This window comes from Corylus avellana, chromosome ca1, assembly GCF_901000735.1.
Source record: "Corylus avellana chromosome ca1, CavTom2PMs-1.0".
Taxonomy (NCBI): domain Eukaryota; kingdom Viridiplantae; phylum Streptophyta; class Magnoliopsida; order Fagales; family Betulaceae; genus Corylus; species Corylus avellana.
This window is the reverse complement of record NC_081541.1, coordinates 39,084,667-39,103,882: the sequence shown is the minus strand read 5'-3', so window position 1 is coordinate 39,103,882 and position 19,216 is coordinate 39,084,667. Positions and strand designations below refer to the sequence as shown.

The 19,216-nt window shown below is 34.4% G+C and overlaps 2 protein-coding genes across 2 annotated transcripts; one reads left to right on the top strand and one right to left on the bottom strand.

Annotated features, from left to right (window-relative positions):
* LOC132171833 (probable phytol kinase 1, chloroplastic) lies at positions 1 to 4,433 on the top strand. Its single transcript, XM_059583241.1, has 7 exons — positions 1 to 5; positions 121 to 539; positions 3,208 to 3,275; positions 3,393 to 3,529; positions 3,631 to 3,746; positions 3,820 to 3,934; positions 4,037 to 4,433. The coding sequence occupies exons 1-7, from the start codon at positions 1 to 3 to the stop codon at positions 4,221 to 4,223; spliced, it is 1,047 nt and encodes a 348-aa protein (XP_059439224.1). The 3' UTR covers positions 4,224 to 4,433.
* A 3,613-nt stretch (positions 4,434 to 8,046) lies between these two features.
* Positions 8,047 to 13,825, bottom strand: LOC132182439 (putative disease resistance protein RGA3). The gene is made up of 3 exons (XM_059595686.1): positions 10,821 to 13,825; positions 9,321 to 9,414; positions 8,047 to 8,338 (listed from the first exon to the last, which is right to left on the bottom strand). The coding sequence occupies exons 1-2, from the start codon at positions 13,695 to 13,697 to the stop codon at positions 9,400 to 9,402; spliced, it is 2,892 nt and encodes a 963-aa protein (XP_059451669.1). The 5' UTR covers positions 13,698 to 13,825; the 3' UTR covers positions 8,047 to 8,338; positions 9,321 to 9,399.
* Between the last annotated feature and the right edge of the window lie 5,391 nt (positions 13,826 to 19,216).

Below are 19,216 nucleotides of genomic sequence, written 5' to 3'. Positions count from 1 at the left end.
ATGAAGTTAATTATAAATTACGTAAACCACGTGTTTGTACCTTTTTTTTTTTTTTAAAAAAAAAAAAAATCAATTAAATTTTGTTTTTTCTAAGCACTATTCAAACGACTTGACTGTTAGTCCACACTCGTCCAACTTGTCCACGAACTTAACTACTCTATATCTCGCACAGCGCCGACAGCGGAAAAAGCTCTCGCTTGCTAATCATGAGGTTCTTGTGTTGTGCCCCACCCCCTCTCCGCCCCAATTCCTATCTCGTACGCCGCCACGTGTACACCACGACGACGACCACCGCCGATCTTCCTCTCTTTTCCTCCGCTTGGCTCACTCCGAAGTCGGCTCCTTCTGTCCGTATCCACCTTCTCCATGGTGCGCCGTTCGCTCCTCCCCTACGCCATCCCTCCTCTTCTCCGTGCATCCCACGCGCCGCCACCGGAGATATCCTTCAAGACGCCGGAGCCACGGCGGCTCTCATAGCCGGCGCCTACGGCCTCGTCTTCATCTTCGACTTCCTCACAAAGCGAAACCTCATTCCACAGGTTCAAATTTCTTTTTTTTTGGATAAAATTAGTTCACATATACGTACATTTTGATTTGGTCAAGGACTAAATTGAGCAAATGATTAGATTGGCACGGTATAATTCTTAGGCCTAATTTTGTACTACTAAGAAATGATGAGGCTATTAAAATTATTTTTTATCAAAATTTAATAATTATCGATCACGATGATAATTTTAATAGTCACATTATTCTTATTCTTAGTAAAATACAAATAAGACATAAATAGGTCATCTAGAATTACTCAATATTCGAATATGGATACTTTTTGAATGGTCCACCAGTATTTACCACAAAAAAAAAAAAAAGTAAAAAAAAAAGAATGGTCCACTTAGGACCTCTCTTTTTTAAGTGTTACTGCGTTAGGATGTGGCAACTGTGTCTGCGTCGACCAATTTGTTGTATGTTAGATTTACATTGGGTTTTTGTCCTCAGGGCCTTAGAATTACGTCAAAGTTATTATTTGATTGCTAAGCAATATTTCTTTCGATTAGAGAGAGTTGCTCACTTTTTATTTTATTTTATTTATTTTATCTAGAGCTTGACTGATTAGATCCATTATAATGTTAGGAACTTAGAAACATTGAATTTGGATGTTGTAATTTTTCGAATGCGGCAGAATTCAGCTTATAGAGTTGAAATGCTTACCTATGAATCAACTAAAGATACCAGGAACTTCTTTTGTCTTGACTTAAAGCATTTTTTCAATTGAAAATATTTTGCGGAAAAACTATTCCTTTAGAATGAGGCAGGGAGGTGAAGACAAGTTATGTTGGGTCCTTCCAAAGAGAGAGATGTTTGATGTTAGATCTTTCTATAAGGTTGTTGTACCTTATGATAGGACTCCCTTCGTTTGGAAGAGGATTTGGTGCATAAGGTCTTCTTGAAAGCGGCCTTTTTTGCTTGGACGGCCGACCTAGGGAAGATCCTCACCATAGATAATTAAGGAAACAACGTGTCATTGTGGTTTACTGGTTTTGTATGTATAAGAGCAGTAGAGAGACTATGGATCATCTTCTTCTCCATTGTGATATTGCCAATGCTTTGTGGAGTGATATTTTCAATTGTGTCGGGTTAGCTTTGGTATGCCTAGAACTAGAAGAGTAGTAGATCTTTTCGTTTGTTGGAGAGGGTTGGGAGGCAGTTCTCAAAGTGCAGTTGTGTGGAAGATGGTTTCATCTTCCCTTTTGGTGTCTTTGGAGTGAAAGAAATAATAGAAATTATGAAGAATGCGAAATGGCAGTGGTGGAAGTTTCATTTGTTAAAATTTTTGTTTTCTATCTTTTGTTTTCTCTACTCAAAACAAAAACATTAATAAACAATCCAAACGCAAAACACTCCTAAAAACACAAAAACAATTTTCACCTTTATGTTACATTAGAAACTTTTTTCAAACAAAAAACAAAAAACACTTTCTAAAACACATTAACTAACAAGCCAAAGTCTTTCTTTTTCAAAACTCTTTGCGACTATAAAGCTACCTTACATCTGAACTTGTTTCTCTTTCTAGATAGCTGTATCTCTTGTATGCTCCCTGTGTACTTGGGTTGGGCCTTTTGCGCCTTTAATGATATTTTAAGTACTTATAATAAGAAGAAGAAAGCTATTGATTTTTCAGTGTTTTGTTGTCATCTTAAAAACGATTTTCATTGTTTGGTTCATACTGAAAATGTTAGAAAAACATTTTTAACTGTTGAGATGGCTCTTATGGGGTTAGTGCCACAGGAGAAGGAGTGGTGTTAGGGGTGTGTCATGGTGTGAGCGTTTGGGGGGGGGGGGGGGGGGTGGTGTTTGAAGAATGGAGCTGTAGAAGGAAAATGTTTTATGCATTAAAAAAATGTAAAACCATTTTACAAAAAACAATGGGGTGTATTATGGTTGATCGACAATTTACACTTGACCAAGTTTTTCAAACGTAGCCAAACACCAGAAAATAATGAAAATGTTTTACAAAAATTGTTTTATGTTGAAACAAATGGAGCCTAAGGATATCTACGTCTTCGACATTTTTAGTTTCTAGGAAATTTATGTTTGGAGTATATGGTACCAATTTTCTTGATATGAAGTGTCTTAGTTGGACTTCTTAAATGGTGTCTGTTGAATCTTGATTTTGTGCATACAATGCCTTCCAAATGCATATATTGTTTATGGAAGAGTCATTTTGTGAGGTAATTTTCCTTGTGACAAGAAGGGATAATTAAGTTTTACCCCTATGTGGTTAGCCCTTAAAGACACAGAACCTCCATAAAGTTTAGGCCATAATTTTTTAATCCCCTCATAGTCATGTCCAAAGAGTAAAGTTAACGTAAAAGATACACATTACCTCTTAACCAATCAGAAAATGCCAAGTCATTGAGTTTTTTTTTTCTCACTTTTCCTTAATTTTGCACTTAATTCCTTCGCAATAAAAAATTAGAATACAATAAATTATTGGTAGGATATCTTTTTTCATTGACAAAAAGAAAACCAATTTGTCCATACATGATGATAATGTGGGTGAAATTAATTTGTGAAGTGACAGGCTAAACATATTAACTTTACACTTTGAACCAGATGCAAGGACGTTCATAGGTTGTTTATATATATATATAGCTTTGTAACACATAGTTTTGCTTCTCTTTGACAAAATTTCTTTTCTATATTGAGCAGAGTTTGAGCCGAAAGCTGGTGCATATATTATCTGGGCTGCTTTTCATGGTTTCTTGGCCAATTTTCAGGTATCCTTTCCCTTTGATTCTCTCTGGATTCAAAATCCTAATCGGTTTATTCATATTAAAGCCAGTGGTTTGAGCTGCCGTCCTCCTTAACTACTTCATTTGGTCATTTAATCCTAGAATAGCCCCTCAACAGAGGCTCGCTACTTTGCTTCTCTGGTTCCTTTTGTGAATTGCTCGAGGCTTGTCATCCATGGTCTCTCATTGGCTTCTGATGAAGGGCTCATAAAATCTGTTACTCGAGAAGGCAAACCAGAGTATTTTTTCTCTCTCATCATTGTCAATCTATTTGGATTCATCTCTTTGTGATAGTAGAGATATTATTAGTGATTTTGCTTCGATATTTCCATGCTTGTAGGGAGTTACTTAGAGGTCCTCTGTATTATGTTCTAGTGTTGATTTTATGTGCTCTTGTCTTTTGGCGTGAATCTCCTGTTGGAGTGATCTCACTGGCAATGATGTGTGGTGGTGATGGTAATACCTGTCCTCCAAGCTCAGCTATGCCTAACTCCTTCCAATCATTAACTTTTAACTTGATGGCTTGTAGGTATTGCTGATATCATAGGTAGAAGATTTGGATCCTCGAAGCTTCCTTATAATCAACAGAAGAGTTGGGCGGGTAGCATATCCATGTTTGTTTTTGGATTCCTGATTTCCATTGGGTGCGTTTGAAATCACCATTGTGGCCAACCAAATACTTTATCAAAACTTAAGTGCTATATATGAATTTTGGCATTCACATGAAAATTATGTTTACAATGCAGGATGCTGTATTACTATTCAGCTCTTGGATATTTCCAATTGGATTGGATCTGGACGGCACAAAAGGTTGCTCTAATATCTCTGGTTGCAACAGTGGTGGAATCCTTTTCAACCACAGAGGTGGTAGATGACAACATATCTGTTCCTTTGGCAAGCATGGCAGCGGGGTTTTTGAGTTTTGGTCTCTAGCTCATTGCCCTGTTTTTTCTCTCCCTTCCTTAGATTAGTCCTGTAATTGATGTGTTCTGTTTATTGTGGGTCTCCTCAAATGCCCTGTAAATCATTGCCTCCGTGACGCATTTGTTAATATTTTATGCTCTCTTTTTTATTGAACCAAATGAGCGCAGTTTATTACTTCAATATCTTGACTTTCAGAACAAATCATATGGCTTTATTTCATATTTAAGGATCCATTCGCGTAAGCCAACAAAATAGTCTTATCCAAAACCATTTGGCCTTCATCATGCAGAGCTCTTTTGCTTATTTATGACCTTTTTGATTTACTATTTTCATGTACAGGTTATCTTTCTTTCTGTTTGATTTGGATATTTTCTTCTGTTTTTGGGTTCTTGAATACTGCCCGTATCTTATTGGTCATTTTTGTGAGAATTCCTGCTTGGGGTAATTACCTTTTTTCTCCATCAACTACAATGCATTTTCACTTTCTCCTTATAAACTACTAATTATACCACCCGACCCCATGAACTACCATTTTGTGTCAAAAACTCAATTCCGTCAGTCAAAGACGTTAACTCAAACGGTTAAAGTGACAATGCATTATATAGTTCATGGGGGGCAAAGTGACAATGTGTTGTAGTTCATGGAGGCAAAGTGACAGGTTGACCGTCTGCCTTTAACTAACGGAATGAGGGTTTTGAGCACAAAATGGTAATTCATGGGGTTGGGTGGTACAATTGGTAGTTCATGGGAAGAAAGTGAAAATGCGTTGTAGTTGATGGAGGAAAATGTAATTACCCCTTCTTGCTTCTTTTGGGTACGTCTAATGTATCAGTAAAGACTCATGTACAAATTTGATATGTAGATATATCTACATTGGCCAAAGTCACATTTGATATGTAGATATCTCTTGAAAGAAAGTGAAATAGGGTTGATTTTGGAGAAATAATTCAAGCTGCTGTATTTATTTGAATATATAGAGATTACAAACTTACAAAGTTAAAATTACAGAAGACATTTTATCAGCTATACTTGACTCGACAACTTTAGAAATGAAAGCTATGGTTGCTGTTATAATAAACCATAAGCTCTAGAAGACATATGTTGAGATGAACTCCGATTAAGGAGATTGGCTGCAATGCTGCTGCTATCGAGCAGTGTCATGGTGGATGAGGCAACTGCTGATGTGAAATTGAGAGAGCGTTTGCAGAATCACAGCAAGTTACTGAACTTGAATAGAGACTTTGGAAGTTGATGCCAGGCTTTAGCAATTGAAGTAATATATTCAAGTTAATATAAGGTATCAAACTTTCACGCGTTTTGAAAGTATCCTATGGAGTTAAAAAACAATCAGTTAATGGTATCGAACTTTCAATTTCTTTCAATTATCCCTAGTAGAAAATAAATTTAGCTGTGGGTCATCAATTGGTTAACAAATTCTACAATTTAAAGTTTGTATTTAAAAGTGTATATAATGCTATATTATTATTAAATTTTTAAATGTCAACATTAATCTCATATAAACCGTTAAATATACCAATATATATTTAACATTAATCTCATATAAACCGTTGAGAAAAGAGTTTTTCTTAAATGTGCCTCTAAAATGATGGCAGTGACTCGTCTTCTAGAATTTTTACTGATTTGAATAAAGTTTTGACGACTATAGTGATAATGTCACGGAGCAATTCTTCAAGCTGTTCAATTAGGAACAATGTTTAGCTTTATGCTTCAACATTCTGTTGATACTGTGCCCTGTATGGCCATAATATGTTAATATTGGTATTACAACTCTCCCTTTTTAAGAAGGATCTCATACACTATTGATCAAGATGATAAAATATTAGCCATTCCATGAATAGAAGAAAAGATTGTGAAAACCTGAGCTCAAAGCTTTAAAAGCAATGTTTCAGCAAAGATGGACACATTTTGTAGAAGTTTTACTTGCTATTTTCTCAGTTCTGAATCATAACTGTAAGTATAAATGCTTTTACAATTTGGAATTTGATACTTTGAAAGAAGGACCGTGGGAGAGAGACAGAGACAAAGGAAAGCAAATATAAAACGTGCAAATATTGCAATCCATTTATAGCATAAGCCACATTCAATAAAGCCAAAGGAATCCTATTATCATTTTTCATTTTATTTTTTATCAGGGCTGGGCGTCAGTTAAAGTTGGTAGAAAAATTTTTGTTTTGCCAAAATGTCGGTAAAGTCGGAAATTTCGCCGACTTATTCCTCCAAATTTTTGTCTCGACACCGATAAGCGGTTGGTAAAGTCAGTTCGGTTAACAAATTTTATTTTGCCTACCGAACCGAATTTGTCGAAAGAAAAAAAAAAATGTTTTGCCTACCGCCCATTGGTTAATCGGTGTAGGTAGAAGTCGGTCGGCTATCGGTCAGTAGGCGGTCGAAAGTCGGTAGGCGGTGAATTTGCCTAGGCGTAGGTCTCACAAATCATCCAATAGTAAATTTACAAAATAGATAGTTGAGAGATAATTAATTTAGATAATAAAGTGTAACATCCCCTCTACTTAAAGATCCTTCTTTTATATATATCTCTGTTCATCTTCGTACATTTTTTTTTAAAAAAATAATCTATAAGACCCACTTGTGGTCACTTCTAAAAATTGCACTGTGGTTTCTTAAACCAAACGTGGAAGTAATTAAGTAGACATTTTCCTTGCTAGGAAACATGAGGCATTACAGCTTAACTACAGATTGCAGACTTCTTTATTGACCAAAATATCCTAAATCCGACCATCGACTCGGTAAAAGCCGAGTAGGGTATTGATGGAATCCCATAACTAATAACAAAAATATATTGATAATATTAATCATTTTGGGTAGGAGAAACCACAATAGTTGTTTCTGGGTAGAAGAGATCATAAGTGAATCCAATTAAGGCCGAAGACAAACTAAAAAACACATAATAAAAGAACTCATGTTCGAGGATGGCACATTTTGTAGAAGGTTTCCTTGCTATCTTCTTAACTTTGAATCACAACTGCAAGTGTAAATGCTTTTAAGATTTGGAATTTGATACTTTGAATTTTTGAAAGATAGTAGAGAACCATGTGGGAGAGTTCTCACACGGAAACAGAGGAAAACAGATATACAACTGCAAATGCTGCAATCAGCACACTAAATTAGCTTGATTGGTCTTCTATAAATATATCTCTATATTTTCCTGTGAAAACAATACACTATATGCAAGTGGGAGGAAAAATCCAAGAAATATATCTCTATATTTTCCTGTGAAAGCAATACACTATATCTAAGTAGGAGGAAAAATCAAAGAAAGACCGTCTGGATTCAAATTAAAGCAACCAAAGTCCCAACTAAAAATTATATGAACTTCGTATGAATGACATTTCATACAACTATTAATGGGTATGGGTCTATTGCAATGGATTCATTAGTAATCTCCTAGGCAATTGCAAAGCCAACTTAATAAAACCTGTGTTCAAGTTTTCTCACCATTGCATAAATATATCCTTTTAAGGAAAAGTAGTATCTTTTCTTTTCCTTGTTCTCAAGCTAAATTACCATTATTATATAATTGGTTAAAATTGAGAAAAGTTGATTCCATCTAATATAACTTGTAATTGGGGGGTTCCAATAATTCATGCTCCACAGCTTCATTCTCAGATGTATGTTGTTCAACCATAAACATGTTTTCACTAAAGAGAACTAACCAGCCATTGGATTTGTAAAATCCACATGGTTGAAGATATGAATCCTACAAATCCAATGACTCGTTTTTTTTTTATTATTATTATTATTTTTTAAAAAAAAATAAAAAATAAAAAATAAAATAAAAAAAGACAGAAGAAGAACAAATAGCATTTCTCTTTTCACTCATACCAATTGCAATATTGATATTGTCACATGTCATAATTCATACAGAGATTACTACCTGATTAACTGATCCATAATTCATAAAGTAAGATACAACACCCACAGGATCCATATGACTTCAACATACTGTGATGGCCTTCAATATTGATCACAATTAACAAAAGATTTAAAATACTAAATTAACAAGATCCAAGACTTCAACACCATTGCTTTTGGCATGAGTATACGTGTTGTGCCAATCATCCCAATCATTTCACATATTTCAACTGGTTGAACCAAGAAAAATAAAGAATGTCAGTCAAGATACTAAAAACTATAAACAATCTGGAAAGAGAAGAACATAAACAGGTATAGATAACTTAATAAAAGCCATAAGAGCAGAGATACTAAAACAATTACAAAATGTTTAAGAACAAAACGAATTTAATAAACATCATGGCAATCATGGAGGAAAAAATCAATGGCAACAGATAACTTATCATGCATCTACCATTCACCTGCATAGGAATTAAATTAAATATAGCCATCAACTTTTAAATTTCGAGCTCAGATGCTGCAAAAGGAAATTGATAAAAAAAAATATAGATTACAGCTGAAAAGAAAAATTTCCTACAAGCAACAAACATGAAACAGCAGTAATGATAGGATAGTAATGATCCACTCAATTTTGTCATTTCTTATACTAATAAGTAAAACAATATCTCCAGCAATCATGTAGACATGAATGATGCAATTTTTAATTTATTTAGATGATCAAGAGGCCCCCTACAGGCCTGCCTTTTGCTTGATTTTGGGCTGGCTCTGCTGGCAGTAAAGTTTTTACTATCTATTTCTGGAAACGCGGCTTGGAAAATCCTCTTTTCTAAATGGTATGAGTATGCTCACCTAATCAATTTTGTAATATCATGAATCACTTTGCCATCCTGAGGAATTTCTCTTTTTTGAGAGTACAATTTAGTAGTTGAGATTAGAACCACAAGTAGCCATTTTCTGTTCATTATATGTAAGGTAAAATTCAACTAGGGGCAAATATCTTCATATTCACTTTTAATCATACAGAGATGAACATAAACAGTCAGAGTTATAGCAAGCATACACTCATACAATGACCAGGCTCTCCAAAAACAAAAGATTGCCAGCAAGTTTTACATCCATGAATAAGGTTCAGAGAAAGCCCACAATCGCAGATACAAGTGCTGATTTTCTATTTCCTTCTCTTATGACATAAACAGGGGAAAGAATACTCACAGTAGATATGTATGTAGCATCTTCCATGGAAACACTTTTCTAGTTCCTTCTCCTAGACCTTCACTGCATGTTCCTCTCTTCATTCATGAGATCCCTACAAATTATGACAAACATTACAGATGGTAGGAGACATTTTATTCAAGTCAATAGATTATCATATCATGCCCGCTAATTTTTTATTTTAATCATATCCTTCAGTCTTCTCACTGGCACATCAATCACTAAATGAACAAGGCAATAGGCATGCTAACCCAATCCAATCAAAAGACGACTATATCCCGTAAACGAGTGAAAATTTCCTTGTACACTTTCCCTTTTCCCTTTCAGGGAATAAAAGGTAACTCATATTCTAAAATTTCTGAAAAGTAAAATTCACATGCTATGCATTCAGTATCCTCATTTTTAATCAATGTCGCATTTGAGGGCAATGCTTCCTGACTATCTTTTGTGGCCTAGATATAGGAATGCTTCTTGACTCCTCAAGAACCATAAAAAGTAACCAAACCATTTAATCACAGCCAATGCGCTTCTATTAGCTAATAATGGTTCAGGGAAACCCATACATTCTTAAACCGATATATCCTTTTGGTAAGTATATACTTGATTGGAATTTTATAATATTTCAACGTAGAAACAAGATTTTTGAAACTTGATTCAGAAACGTTCAGAAAATCAAAAACTTTGATCCATCAATAAGAAACTCCCACTACTTTTAATTTGACAATATCAAGCCCATAAATGCATGAAACCTACCTTTTTCAACCTAACAGTGTGCAAAATTATAGTTGTGCTCCATCCAAGAAGCTTATGAGTAGTTTTGTTGACAGCACTATCTATGACTATTCTTTGCTGTCTGTTTCTTTGGGATTAAAGATTATTCAGGGGAAAAGATTGGCTACTTCCCAAAATAGACTATAGTGTGTAAACCTGAAAGGCTCTTACAATGACCTTGTCTGAGGTACTGCCATTTCATTTTGTAGGTTGCTCTTCACCTCCCGCTCCCTTAAAGTTGAACACAAAAAATATTGTTCGACACTTTCAGACTTTTGACTACCAGAGGATTGTTAAATAGTGTGCACAAACCTATATGATTTTAGCAAATGCAATAAGAATCGCATGAAAATATACAATACTTGATCGTGGATTGATAAATTTAAGTAATCTCAACAATTTAGAAGAATTTGATCAGAATTCATAATTTTTCCAAGCTACCAAATCAACCGAAAGCGCGAGAAAAAGAGATAGTGAATAAATGCATGCCCCATGGTCTTAGTTTCAGTACCAAGAAAAGCTACCGATATGCATAATCAAATAAGTAAATCATCAAATTGCAATAACCAGGTGAAAGTACAAAATCAAAGAATAAGAAGAAGCTGAAAAACAAGACCAACGTTTGGATACTGAGAAACACTTAAAAGAGAAAAATGAAGAAAATGAAGGGGAAGAAGATACGTACTTCAATTTCTATAAAGGATTCAAAAAAAATGATGAGTAATATACCTGAATGGTCAAAGATGCATGGGTGCTTGAATTTTCTTCTTGCTGCAATATGGTTAACGATGGTATGTGAGCAATCTTTGGCCAATCCTCACCAGTGTCTTTCTTGCATCTTTGCAAAAAGATGGGACAATCCCAAATTATTAGGCGCTTCAAAGACATTAGCCTACCCATTCCTTCAGGCAGTGATGTCAAACTGGAGCATCTATAAATTTCAAAGTGTTGAAGTGATTTGAAGTTGTGGATCCACTCTGGTATAGCCTTCAAGCTTTCACAATTCCTAATCCTAAGATTTTGTAGAGTGGTAGCATGTTGAAGTCCTGAGGGGAGAGAAACCAAATTTGGAAGTCCACTGAAGCAAAGAGCGAGGAGGTTCGTAAGGCCTTGCCATTTCATCCCATCCTCATCATTGGCTAGCTCAAGCTCAACACAACCCATAATAGACAATTCTTGAACGGAAGTGAGATGTTGAAGGGGGACAGACTTCAATGTGCGACAATCACGTAGCCACAACCTCACAAGATTTGTCAATGAACAAACCCAATTCGGAAGCCTTGAACCCCGATAGTAATTTAAGTGTAGATGTTTCAGATTTGGGGGCGGTTGGAAGCCTTCGGATGGCATTTTATCATCGACAACGCCCCAATCATTGACATCTCCTTCAGTAGTTCTCCACTCTAAACTCAAGTCATGAAGATGTTGTTTCTCCTTTAGATTTAGAGCCTTAAATTCTAATGCAACATCTTTCCCATGTCCAAGATTTTTAATCTCTAAACTTCCTCTCAGCTTATTGAGTCCGTTCAGTTCTCGTAAATCACCGCAATTCTTGAAGTGAGAACCCGAGTGGACCACAAATCTTGATAACGTCTCAAGATTATTCAGTTGCCCCAATCCACGTGGCATATATGTCAAAGCATCACAAAAATCTATCTTAAGATGCCTGAGATTGACCAATTTTTTAAGGTCTCTCGGCAATTCTTCTAGTCTGCGACAACAAGAGAGTCCTAGTGTTTGCAAATTCTGCAACCTAGTTATAGAGTCTGGTAACTTCTTAATATTCTTATTCGAAGAAAGATTAAGACACCTTAAATGCTTCAACTCCCCGATAGAGCTTGGCACATAATCAAGATCTCTCCTCCACAGATCCAACATGCGCAAGAACTTGAAACTTGAAAAAATTGCATCACAATCAATCTTATACATATAGTTTTTGAGAAAAAGAAATGACCGTATTCTACTTGCTTCACACAATGAAGAAATAGGTTTATCGTAACCAATAAGTAATGATAGATGACGCGTTTTCTCATCAAGGTTTGTCTCCTTATCACCTAATGTGGCCATCAACGATCCTGATCCTGCCACTGATATGGCAAGATCATGCATGAGGTCATGCATTTTGCATTTATTCATGAGACCAGACATAGTCGTTAGAGCTTCTTGAAAGAACGATCTCCATTGTAAATCCATAAAATACTCTGTACCAACCTCTTCTAAGCATCGGCTTTCATCATCACAAGACTTTACAAACCCTTGTGCTATCCAAAGCTGAACAAGTTCTTTTTCACAAAACACGTAATCCTTTGGAAACAAACTACAATATGCGAAGCATTGCTTCAAATGTGAAGGAAGATGATCGAAACTCAGCTTCAGAGTAGGTAAGAGGTCACTTACATTCTGAGATAATTTTGAGAGTTCATTCTTCTTAAAAGACACCCATTCTGCTTCTGAATTTTTGGAGCCCAGTAAACTTCCGATTGTGGTTATGGCCAAAGGGACACCTGAACACTTTTTTACGATCTCCTTTCCAAGTGCAACCATGCTTGAATTCTCCGGCTCTTGTCCTCTCTCAAAGGCCTTGTGCTTAAATAAAGACCATGATGCTTCTTCATCTAAACCTTTTAAGGAATATGATTCAACCGCCCCAATAATCCCTGCAACACTTTCCTGGCCGATGGTCTTTGCAACGATTTCATTGCGAGTAGTCACTACTATTCTACTGCCTCTTGCACCACCCATCAGCATTTGTTTCAAGCGACACCATTTTCCATGATCACCATTCCACACATCATCCAACACTAGGAAGTATTTCTTTCCTTGGAATTTTTCTCTAAGTTTACCCACCAATGTATCTATTTCGGCGTCTGCAGGTTTCTCCTTGGCTGCAGATTCTAAGGCTTTTGCAACAATATTTTTAATATCTAAGAAATCATACACACACACCCACATTTTGAGCTCAAAATGTTTCTGGATTTGGTCATCATTGAATACGAATTGAGCGAGTGTAGTCTTTCCCAATCCACCGATGCCAACAATTGGAAGGATTGAAACATTGTCTTCAACGTTGGAGTCCAGCAGAAAGTCTATAACAGCCTTCTTATCATCTTCTCGACCAATAACTGTTTCCGCACGTACCAAAGAATGAGTGTTATCCCTCTCCCTGTTCCCGACTCGTGGCTCAACCCGGCGTACCTCCAAGTGAAAATTCTGCCTATCTGCGTTGATGGCATCTAACCTCTTTCTCATAGCCTTAATCTTATGGCCCATTTTAAAACGATAGGCAAGCTGGTTCTTTTTGGCCTTCTCATCGCATTCACGGGTCATTATATCTCTTCGTAGAGCTTCAGTGGAAATTTCATCCAGCAAGTCGTCCGCATCATACATGGCATCTTCTAGCCTTCCGAGCCAACGTTTAACTGCACGGTTACCTGCAGTCTGTTTGTCCTCCGCATCCAGAAGCACATCGTTGATTGTTGAAACGGTGTCGGTCAGGCTTTGAAGCTCATCTTTGACATCCCAGAACAGTCCGATCTGTTTGACAGCCGGTGAGCACAAAGCCTCAATGATTCGCTCCGCAACAAAGGAGAGAAGTGGTTCCGCCATTTCCTGATGGTGAGTGAAACACAGCGCTGTTGGTGGAAGGGGTTGAAGGGTAGAGGGAAGAAATGGTGAGTGAAAGAACGCTGAAAAGTGAACTGCAGAAATGTTTTTGAGAAGATTAATTAACTTGTTTTCATTCGCATTTTTCTTTTTTTGAAATTTTTAATATATATATGTATCACGAATCTTCCTTTCAGAAAAGCAAGCTCAAAATGAAAAAAATACAAAAATAATAACTAAAATAAAAAAAAAAGACAGCCAAATGAGACGAAAGCGAATCTGATAGAAAATAAGACAGAAATGTTTTTGAATTTTGGAGTTTCAAATATATTCATTATTTGCTACTTTTATAACACAACACATGTTTCTATTCAAATTTTACATTTTTTTTTTTTTATTAAAAGTGTAGGTCGGAGAGATTAATTGTAGATATCATACTTAGGCATGATCATAGTAGGACATACTCGCTCGAAGCCGTACAAGAGAGACTTAGATGGTGGGAACAGCAAACACTCCCTCAAATCCAACTGAGCCATAATTTGACATAACCCCACCATAGTAGCACCTATTTGCTGGAAGTCGCACAAGAAGAGCCTAAACGATAGGAACCGCAAGTACTTCCTCAAGTCCGACTGAGTTATAGCATGACCTAACTCCACCATAGTAGCACATATCTACTGGGAGCCGCATATGAGGGGCATAAACGGTGGAAACTACAAACACTCCCTTAAGTTTGACTAAATCATAATTTGACCTAACCTTACTAGAGTGTCAATAAAAATTAAGGTGGCTAATACTAATCCAGCATATATAAAAATTTACTATTGCAAAAATTTTAACCCACGTTCTAGTACATGCCTAACCACTTAAGACTTCAACCATCCTGAAAATTACCTTCCTCAAATCTCTCATTAATAAATTCATTATATTAAATTTTGTTCTTTTTTTAAAATATTTTTGTCTAATTGTAAAATTTGTTTAGTATTTTTTTTCTTTTTATTAATTTGTAGGACATTGATAATTTGTTTTTAATAATTTGAAGGGATATTCAATTAAAAATTTGAAAAGATATTTTCACTGAACAATAATTTAAGAAGGATATGTTTTCACGTGGGTGACACAGCCTGATGTCTTGCAATTATTAGCCTGTGGCAACCTCTTCGCCTGCTGTTCTAACTTTTAATTTCTGACACAAAAAAAAACACTAATAAATCACACTTTTGTTAAAATTTCTCATATTCATCTACCCTCCCTATTTACTGCGCCCCAACAAACGAGAAATGCTTCTCTTCGTTTCCCAGACCATCTACCCACCATCTCTCCTCTTAAATTTTTTTTTTTTTTTTTTTAAAAAAAAAAAAGTTAAGATACAATCTCATGAGACGGTGGGTAAATGGTCTTGGAAAGAAAAGAAAGTCTGAAATATCTATATGAGTTTTTAATATGTAGACTCTGTTCATAGGAGAAGATAATTAATATCTACCCTTAACTTTCGTTTATAACTAGTTAGATGGTGGACATCATATTCACCTCATAAATTGAGAAACTTTTAATATATATAGTAAGATTTTTTTTGTTTTGTTTTTTTTTTTTTTTTTTAACATATGTATAGTAAGAGCATTTCTAGTGCCTTACTAAATTTTACTCAGCTTTAATAATTTATTTTTTTAGAGCACTCATAACAGTCTTATTATTTTAATAATTTATTTTTACTATTTCATTTAAATATTACTTTTTAATGATTTGTTTATTTTTTTCTCTAACTTTTATATTTTTTAATGTTTATATTTTTTTAATGATCTATTTTAAGAATATTTGTCTTATTTTAACGGTAACATTTTTAAAAATTTATACTATTTTCTTCATTTTCTTAGTTTTAATTTCTATTGAAAGAATATAATGTTTTTTATGATTAATTTTGGATTGTTACATGTCAGCTTATTAATTTTCACTCCTATATCAATTGTGGAAATTTTTTTTTTAAAAAAAAAACAGAGATTTTCCGTTGGAGAGGAAGAGAGAGAATATATACTTTGATTTCGATGGGGGAAGCAAAGTTGTGAAAAAAAAAAAAATGAAAAGCAAAAAGGGAAAGAGAAAGAAAGTATATTTGTTTAATGAATAGGTGAGTGAATAGTAAATTTTAAGTTTGATAGTACTGTTTACTTCATTAATTTTTTTTTTGTTAAAGTTGTGAGGCAGAAAAGTGTACATTTAAATCATTTTAATTAAATTAGCTCACTTATTTAACTAAAAATTGCATTTGAAGAGGCTACTATAAATGCTTTAAGATTAAAATGAGCTGAAACAGCTCGAAACCTGTTCAACGAGACAAGTTGGAAGAAAAAAAAACTTTGGCCATATATATATATAAAGTATGAGTGTAAATGGAAATGGAGAAAAAGGAAGAATTGAATGGCTGTGTTGGCAAATGGAATGGGAAAAAGAAGTGGATTGATTGGATAGCAGATTTAATTAATATAAAAAAAAATAGAATGTTTTAAATAAAAAAATAAAAAATATATAATTTTTTTCTTTAAACAATAATAAAAATTATTAATGCGATATAAAAAATAAAAATTTTATGATTAATTTTAAAAATAATTTTTTAAATTTTTAGGCCTGTCTGTCCGGCCCTCTGCAAAACACAGCCGATAAAGAAGACAGACAGGCACAGTTGAACACAAATAATGATGATAACTCTTGTCAGGGCACTTCTGAACACAAAGATCAGAGTTGAAAACCAGCAACACCGATGGTTTTGAAATAACTCTCTGGTTTTTTGTGTTGCAGGTTTTCAACTTGCTCCCTTAAAATAGTAACATTTTTACTGCATGTGTGATTGATTGATTGATTTACGGTACCCTCCCCTTTGGAGCAGTAACATTTGCAGGAAAAATATTAGTGAAAATTTAACTTTAACTTCTTTAATTTTCACGTAATTCGAAAATTTTTCTAAACTTTTAAACCTTTTGCTTTATTTTAGTTTTCTGAATTTTCAATTACTCATAATTTAGACTTATATATCAATTTGAGTCATTAATCTCAAACGGAATCCACCTCACCTAACCTACACGTGGTTTTTTCCACTCCTCATACCCGTTTTGCTCTCACCCTCAGTCATTCTCACTCACCCTTACAACCTTATAGCTATGTTTGCCAACAGTCGGGCGGGCCCCGTAGCTGAAATGACACTGTTTCAGTTACAGTGTCAACTGACAGGTGGCAACAAAAATTGACTTTTTCATATTAATTTTTTTTTTTAAAAGCAAAATATTAAAAATAAAAAGAAAAAGAAAAAGAAAAAATAGCCACCCCCTTGGCCAAAAATGGGGTGGTCCGGCCACCCCATTTTGGCCAAGGGGTGGCTCCTTTCTCTTCATTTTTTTTTTTTTTAATATTTTGCTTTTAAAAAAAAAAAAATTAATATGAAAAAGTCAATTTTTGTTGCCACCTGTCAGTTGGCACTGTAGCTGGAACAGTGCCATTCCAGCTACAGTGCCGGCCCCCGCTGTTGGCAAACATAGCTTATATGTCCAACACTCGACCCACTGCAAAATGATGGATTGGCTTATATGTCACAACTCTTTTGTGCTCATAAAATTTATCATTGAGTTTGTAATTAAATATTATTAAATTTTAATCAAATTATAATTTTAAAAATTATCTTATTTTTAGAGGGACATAAGAGTGGCATAAGAAGAACTTTTAAAATTACTCATTTGTTTGAGGGGTTTAAAGATGTGTTTAATAAATTTGTTTGAAAAAATAAGTATTTGTTTGATAAATTTTTTTTTTTTTTTTAAAGCGCTTTTAAGGGTTTAAAAAACCTAAAAATAGCAACAAAAACTATGGACGAAAAGGCGGGCGGTCCGCTAACTGCTAACTGTATTAACCACTAACTGCTTTTGAAAGCGATTAAGAAAAGTCACTAACCGCCTTTTATGTATATTATATAATTTATATAAAAAAATACATGAAAATTGTATCATTTTTATGTTTAAATATATATAAAAATATATAAAATTTAGAAATAATGTTGTATGTAATAAGGTATTATCATATTACCATAAAAATGATGTCATTTTGAATTTTTTTAAAACTTATTTTTAAAAATTCTTTAAAAAGCGGTTAGCCTAATAACCGCTAACTCCTGCTTAACCACCTAGGTGGTTAGTAGATTTTACTAACCTCCTAGGCGGTTAGCGGAGGCATTAGTGAATTTTACTAACCGCCTAAGTGGTTACATTTAGCAGTTATTGACTAATACTGCTAAGTTACGCATTTTCACCCCTAGCAAAAAACATACTTTTGGTAAAAGCTTAAAAATAAAGATTTTGTCAAAAAAATGTTTGACTTAAAAGCTATATTTCTCAAATACAATCTCAAACATGCTCTTATAATCCAGTACAAAGTCTACAATTTTTTTAAAAAAATTAAAATGTAAAATTACAGAATTTAAGCTATTTAAAACACTTAAAAAATGCCAGTTATTTAGTGGAGGACACGTCATTTGTAGCGCTATTTATTTTTAATAAAAAAATATTAGATATTTTCTTAGTGTCTTCTAAAAAAAAAAAAATTAACTTTACTGATCTCTAAGTGCACTAGCAGATGCCCTATATGTCATTCTCTTCTTTATGTTTAAGAAAAAAAAGAAAAAACCACAAAATCTCTTCACATCAAATTCTATACATTTAACCAACCCTCAATAGTTATTACTAGAACTGAGAGTCAGTCGGTTTCGGTAGATAAATTGGGTTTTTGCATTTCATAATGACATTTCGCCAACTTTTTGTTCCGTCATCGAATGACAGTCAGTAATATTGGTCAGTAATGGTGGTTGGTAATGTCAATAAGTGAAAAAATGGAAAATTTGTCTGCAAAGTTAGCCGGTATCGGTCGGTAAAGTCGATTCAGTTAGAAAAACTTCTTCCGCCTACCGCACCGACAAATTCGGAATAGAAAAATTCATGCCGCCTCCCCGTCCGTCATCTAGGCGATCACGATCGGCTACGGTTGAAATTCGGTCGGTAGTCAGCACTTAGTGAATTTGCACAACTTAGTTGCTATAGTATTTCCTAATGTGTAGAGAGTCAAAAGTAATCTTTTATACATCATTTTAATATAAATTTTTCTCTTTCCTTTTTACTCTTTTAATTTTTTTTTTTTTTTTGTTGTTAATTAGGAATTTTGTTGGAATTTTGTAAAAAAAAAATTGAGAGTAAATAAAAAATTTGTATTTTATAAATAAATAATATTTTAATAAGAAAAAAAAAATAATGGAAGTTATATGAAAGCAAAAAGTCCACTAATCCTTGATATGAACACCACACCTGCTACCTCGAAAACCATTAACACTTACTCCACCCAGCTGTGTACAAAATACTTTTTTATATGGCGGTGATGATTTATCAGTTAATAAAATTAAAATTAAAATAATAATTATATCAGAAATAGGAATAGGTGCATTGGCGGAATAGCCGTATAGTAATAAATTAAATTTTGAAGGGTAATGTTGT